We start from the raw sequence: 6,601 nt of genomic DNA on the forward strand, positions 1-6,601 counted from the left end.
TAAATACGCTGGAGTTGTGGAATCCTCGAGTAAACACTTCAATATCGCGTGAGCAGTAAGTTTCGAATTTGTTTGCTCGATTGTATGGAGTCCAAGGGGTCGAGATAAATAGTTCGAATAAATTAACTAAACATACATAATCCTCGATCAATTTACATTGTCGAAATTAAACCAAAAAATTACAAAGGATCGGGGTGGGGAAGTCATCCAATGTGGCCAAGAGGAGGGTCGAGGTTGCTGATGTCGATCTCAACGTCGTCCTCAAGACCTTCCTCATCATCTCCACCCGATCCTCCTCCATCTTCCGAACCCGAGAGCTCCAATGTATCAGCAATGGAAGGCACCGTCTTCAGGTCGTCTGGAGTGACATCGGGAACCTTCTGCCTGAGGAAGGCCTGGGCTTCTTTCAGAGCATGGAAGTACGCCCCCGACGCATACTCCCCTTTTATCTTGTCGCAGTCCTCGGAGGTTTTAAACTCCTCCCAAGTCTTCTCCCTGATAGCCTCGAGCTCGCGCCCGAAATCCTCTGTCTTCTGGATGAGCTCGAGCCTCGCCCCCTCGACCTCATCCTTTGCTGCAACCAAGTCATCCCTGGCCTTTGCAGCCTCCCTCCTCGCGTCATCACGCTCCTTCAATAAAACCTCGACCTGGGCCTCGAGGTCTTGAATCCTGCTGTCCTTAGAGGCCATGGACGTCTCGACCCCAGCTGCCCTCTTGGCCTCCTCGAGCCCTTGCAGAGAGAGTCCTCGAGCTATACTCAACATATGGAAAAAATGAAGAAAATGTCAAGTGTTAAGCTCGACCAATAAACTGGAGGTTAAAGTCAAAAGTTCGAAGATTACCTTCACTGTAAGACCCTCGAGGACCTTCATCCCATCCTCGAGTTTGACCTCCTCTTTGTATTTGTTTACGAGCTCAGGAGCGAGGTGGCAAGTCCCAAAGTCCCCCGGTGAGAGACGGCTCATCCTCAAGGTCAACCACTTCAGAAGGAGACCGAGGAGTGACGACACGAGGAGTCGGAGATCTGAGGTTCAGTTGCAGAGGGGTCGAGACTTCTGGATGTGTTCGAGAAGTTTCGCCAGGCCCTCTCGCACCCTCAGGAGCCCCTCGAGGCCTCTTCTTGCTTTTCTTCCTCGAGGGCTGCCCCTGTGGAGGAGCGCCTCCCCTTGTGCTGACAAAGTTCCGGAGAGCCCGAGGATCAAAAGACATACCTGCAAATATTTATAAACATTTAGAACGAGCACAAGGTCGGGGTATCTTTCAAAAAATAACAATAAAGGAACATCCCTACCCTCGACGCCTCTAATATCTGCCAGGTCTAAAACCTCTTCCCCAATCTCCTTCATCGTCGAGAAAAGGGGGCTGAGCCCGACCAGCATCCTCCTATGCTCTTCCAAAACATCCGGATACACCTGGCCCTCAGAGAACTTCTCAGCGTCGGGGATTCCCCAATCAGGCCAGAAAGGAAGATCGGGTTCTTGGGCTACAACATAAAACCACCCCTCCCTCCACCCCTTTAAAGAGCTCGCCATCCTCGGGACTTTAAAGCCCCCAATTGTCGAGAGATAGCCAAAACAAGTGTATCGAGGATGCTTCTTAAGCTCGAACACTAATTTGCTGAGGCTAACGTTGGGCTCGATACCTAAGTATCTACATGCTATAAAAAAGTAAACGAGCATCCTCCAGGCGTTGGGCACTAATTGCTCCGGGCACATGGAGTGCTCGACTAATAGAGCAATAAAGAAGGGGTGAAGGGGCCACCTAAAGCCAGCCTTAAGGGTCTCCCTAAAAATAACAAACTCCACTCGTCGTGCTCGAATAATCCTATCCTCGGGGTCAGGAAATCTAACATCGCAATTAGGCATTATACCATATTCCCTAGCCGCAGCTATGACTGAGTGCTCTTTAAGCCTACAGGGTTCGTCGGGATACTCAAAAACCATATTGACCTAGGCCTCGGGAGTAGCCTCTAGGGGAATAGCCGTCGGTATTATCGAGGTCCCTACGTCCTCCTCACTACTACTAGAACTGCTAGAAGATTCTCGACCCTCACTACTCGACATTACTTAACAAACTTAAAGACCTAGCTTATGAATAACTTAAAGTCTCCAGCCTTACCTGGAGTTCCCGACGACTTGAGAAGTTCCCAAAGTGTTTCTCTCGAGCACGACCTCTCAGAGCTCTGATTTACAGTGGGTAAAAGTGAAAAATGAAGGTGAGAACAATAGTATTTATAGGTGAAAATGATGGGAGGCCAAAGGTCGCTATCTACGACCGTCCACAGAGACACGTGTCACAAATCCCAAGCCACTCTCTGCAACGGTCATATCTCGACCTATATCATCAGCCGTCACTTCTCAATGAATGTCCGAGAAATGACATAACCCATGTGCACCCCATCCTAAGAGCACGATCTCTAGGACGAGTGCACGGGGGCCAGTGACTATGCCAATATTGATATACCCCGAGGAGTGTATCCCGAGGACTCAATCTATACCCCACCTCATTTCTCTTCTTCGGTCCTCGGGGTCACCTAAGTCCTCGAGATATTGTAGTCCTCGAGATACCTCGAGGACACATTTACATTCCCTCAATGTCCTCGAGAATAGTCCTCGAGACATACACCACCAACATACCTCCTAAGACCTGGGTACCTAACTAATAAATCTAAACACCCAAGGATTCTACATCAACCCTAACACCACTTGTCAAACAATTCCATTATAAGTAGGACACTCTTTATAATAGAAATTCCCTTGGATAAAAACATCCAACCAACACAATCCTACTAGGAGTACACTACCTACTCCTATAAAAGCAGAACCTTGGGCCATTATTTAGGTACGTTTTACATTGTTCTTCAGCACATAGCCTCACGCATATATTTTCCTTTCTGACTTAAGCATCGGAGGGGCGATGAGAACACAACTCGTTGCCTTTGTTTCAGGTATCGGAAGATCACGTTCGTGCCCCACATCCGTCATCAAGCTCGGAAAATCTACAGGTACGATTTTTGGTAGCATCAGTCACCAAGGAAACTGTTCGAGACTTAAACCAAGTTTTGACTCCTATTCACGACCCAAACCTAGGCCTTAGTCAACCTCCAATGACATTCCGGTAACTGTACCGGGCTTGAGTGAAAATCTGCCTTATGCACGAATCACCTAGTACATAAGCCAGAATTTCTTTTTTCCTTTGTTCGCTATTTCAATCCCATAGAATTGCTGGACGATCCTCCCTCTTGATCAACATAGCCTTCTCGTAATCCCAGATTGCAGCGCATGAGCTTTATTTTCATGAAAATTGTTGGATCTTCTACTACTTCTAATTTTCTTGGAGTCAGAAATCTTATTTTGGTGGTTGTTCTCCATTTCTCTATCTTTGAGTCGTGAACCTTGAAAAAATTTTCTCCATGATGCGGACCATTTTCTTTGGTCGATTCAACCCTCTGGCACGCATAGGATTTTATACGATCATTTTAGTATTGCACTACCTTTTTTCTTGATCAATCCAACCATCTAATACTCCCTTAATTTTGACAGATCAGACCTCTCTATCTTCTATTGTTTGTTACTAGTTCATGACACCTTTTTATCTTCTGTTGTTGTGCAATGTACTCCACGTGACCTCATGCTGGCTATGAATTTGGTGACAGACATGAAAGCCTTGTATTGGTTGTTCGATGTGCACTTTCATGCACAATTTATCCGAAGGGCTTGTATTTGTTGTTCAATCTGCACTTCCACGCACAATGTGGATGAGTGTGTATGGTGTTGATTCTTCTCACCTAACTAGGACGTTCTCTTAAACTCTTTGAATTTGATGCTCAATCAAGAGTGGAAATGGTTATTTGAAAGGGAGATATTTGAATTTGATTGCCCTTTCATCTATTAGGTAGGAGTATTTATAGATTTCCTTGAAGGCAAGTCATTCTAGAAAATAAAAAGGTGGTGCTCATTTTGTGGTGGACTGATAATCGATTTCCATAATGCATTATAATGTTATCATCGTTTAAAATTCATATTTTTCATATTTGTCCACGTGTGTTTAACTAACGATTTTTGTCATCATAGAGTATGATGTTTTCCCCGTTTCTTATACGAATCTTCTACGTTCTAATTGCCCTCACGTGTTTTTAGACTTCTCTTGAGGTAGTGAGCTTGCAGGATAGGTTTCTTAATTTATTAAATAGTCCCCAAAATTCGATTTCATTATTCATATTGAATCTAAGACTTGTTTATTGTCAAGCTCCGAACTCGTAGGTGTGGCATTACTTTATTATTATTATTATTATTATTATTATTATTATTATTATTATTATTATTATTATTATTATTATTAATGTGTTCTTCATCGAAGAAGTATGCCATGATTGTAGCCGTTTCCTACTTGCACTAATGGGCCTATTTGGGTGTTCCTAGGTTGGTGGCCCCTGGGTGCTTAATCAGCATGTAAACTACGTTCAATAATGCCCGTCCATTACGAGTTTTGATTAGGCGTCTCTTAGTATTCAATGGTTACGATTGTTCGAAATAATTAAAATGGCTTTGATTGTTTCTAGCATAATTCAACGATTTATATCTCCTATTTAGAACCTATAAGTCGGTCTTTCTTTCCGTGAGTGTATGCATTACTTTTTCTTCGTTGTTTTCTCTTGCTGGGCTTATTTCTGGTGAATATATCCCCGCCTTCTTTGTCTTCCTTCAAAATCCCTCCTTTAGGTACATGCTTTGCCATCATCTTGCTTTTGTGGTTAATCTTTAAAGTTCTACAGTCTTTTCTAACAATAGCTTCTCGAAGTGACTCCCAAAATATGTCATATATATAATTCTGACACTAGGGAGTTCTAGATTTAAGATTGATTCTCCTAGTGTTTCTTCTTCTTCCATAGAAACGCTATATACTGCCGAGGTGTTGTCATGCTATGAAGTTACGCATTTAGGTACTTGCGTTGCGTCAATCTAGAACTTCTTAGGGAATGGGGTAGTTCCCTTCCTAGGGTTGAGGTATGCGATAAAGTGTGCAAACCTTTGAGTAAATACTTAAGTTTTCATGATAGTGATGAGAAGGTTTTAGAAAATTCAAAAATTTTTACCAATCTTATCGAGCAGGATTCAGATGAAATTGGGAATTGATTTAATGTCCCTGATGATATAGAATTACTGTGTCCTGAGCAATTTTGAATTGCCGGTCATCCTCCTCATGATTGTATAACTATTTATAAACATTCAATGTACATGAGACTTATAGTTCCTTTACATTCCTTCTTTCACAAGGTTCTTTCTTCCTTTAACATTGCTACTACCCAGCTTACTCTATATGGGTAGGCTTATATGATTGGGTCAATTTTCCTAGCAGTTCAGTGGGTTTAGACAGGGAGCATTTATCGGATGCATTTCGATTTATTTTTCATCGTGTAAAAGAGAGAAATAAAGCGAAACCTCAAAAAGAGTATTACTAACTTTCCCCTCGCTCTAGAATATATCAAAAATTTGTAGTCACTCTTAATAAAGTGCATAATTGGAAGGAGAGTTATTCTTTGTCTGGGATAACTAGGGGTTTTAACCTAATGATCTTATTCTTTCGGCCGTTATGCTTTGGTTCTATGGCGAATATAGTAAGTGTTTGTTCCTCATTCGTTTTTTGTTTTAATAGTTAATATTATTTTATTTTGGTGTGTTGATTGATGATGTAGGACCCCTTTGAAGTCAAGCTCTTAGCGATCTTTGTGCCTTAGCAGCACCCATTTTTTGCTTAAGTTCTAAAACTCGCCAAGTGAGTTCGAGCAAGTTAAAATCTCTCATTCTCCTAGAAAATCTGCTCCAAATCTCGGGATATCTATTCAACCTTCATCCGAATGAAGAGTTTGATTTAGCAATTCTTTCTATGCTCCTCCTTTTGTTTCTCGATCATCAAGGTCTGCCTTTACTTATTTTAATCAATCTTGGGATAAATTAGAAAATGAGTTTACCCCAACACAACAGGGAGAAATGATTAATGCTCATCTGATGCAAGCTGTGGTACTATACCATGACCAGAGAAGGAGGAAGCTAAATATAAAGAAATGTGCACAAGTGCCCAGACACATGCTAAATTACTTAAAGTTTTGACGGCCATTAACATAATTAACACTATAAAAATAGATATGTTATGAGCATAAAAATAGTAGAAATTTGAAGGGAAAAATGGATTCAAGTGTGCTTGCGTTACGATTCTAATCCATAAAATCAAAACATATATACAGAATTTCTACCAAATTAATCCAGACAAAATCAATCAAAATATTTTCTATTAACATGAACACATACATAAAAAATATAAGCTTTGAAATCGAAATTCACATCACAGTAAGTTTCACACCCGTCTTTCACAAGCTAGATTAAAATGCAGCAATTTTCAAAAAATAAATAAACACGTGAATGAGTTATATAAATAGTAAAACTATGCACATACTAGCTGGGTGAACAAGTCGAAAAAAACAATAAAAATTCAAACTTTGAACGACTTCAGACCTTGTGACTGTTGCTTCAATTTTGTTGGCCTATCTGCAATGCGGGTGATCACCATTGATGAAATTTGGTGAATGTTATAAGTGTAATTG

General features: G+C 41.4%; 1 protein-coding gene across 1 annotated transcript; it reads right to left on the bottom strand.

Moving 5' to 3' along the window:
* Positions 1–203: 203 nt before the first annotated feature.
* LOC111369091 lies at positions 204–2,297 on the bottom strand. Its single transcript, XM_022990576.1, has 4 exons — positions 1,292–2,297; positions 995–1,211; positions 843–960; positions 204–764 (listed from the first exon to the last, which is right to left on the bottom strand). Exons 1-4 carry the CDS (start codon positions 1,941–1,943, stop codon positions 204–206), a joined length of 1,548 nt encoding a protein of 515 aa, XP_022846344.1. The 5' UTR covers positions 1,944–2,297.
* Positions 2,298–6,601: the final 4,304 nt, after the last annotated feature.

Source organism: Olea europaea, chromosome 20, assembly GCF_002742605.1.
Source record: "Olea europaea var. sylvestris chromosome 20, O_europaea_v1, whole genome shotgun sequence".
Classification (NCBI taxonomy): Eukaryota; Viridiplantae; Streptophyta; class Magnoliopsida; order Lamiales; family Oleaceae; genus Olea; species Olea europaea.

What these genes read in the sequence shown, in the direction of transcription:
- LOC111369091 (XM_022990576.1), bottom strand. Translation starts at nt 1,943, where the DNA reads ATGGTTTTTGAGTATCCCGACGAACCCTGTAGGCTTAAAGAGCACTCA. An exon ending in AGATATTAGAGGCGTCGAGG is followed by an intron (nt 1,212 to 1,291) that starts GTAGGGATGTTC and finishes AAATATTTGCAG; the next exon opens with GTATGTCTTTTGATCCTCGG. An exon ending in CCTCGTGTCGTCACTCCTCG is followed by an intron (nt 961 to 994) that starts GTCTCCTTCTGA and finishes CTTGAGGATGAG; the next exon opens with CCGTCTCTCACCGGGGGACT.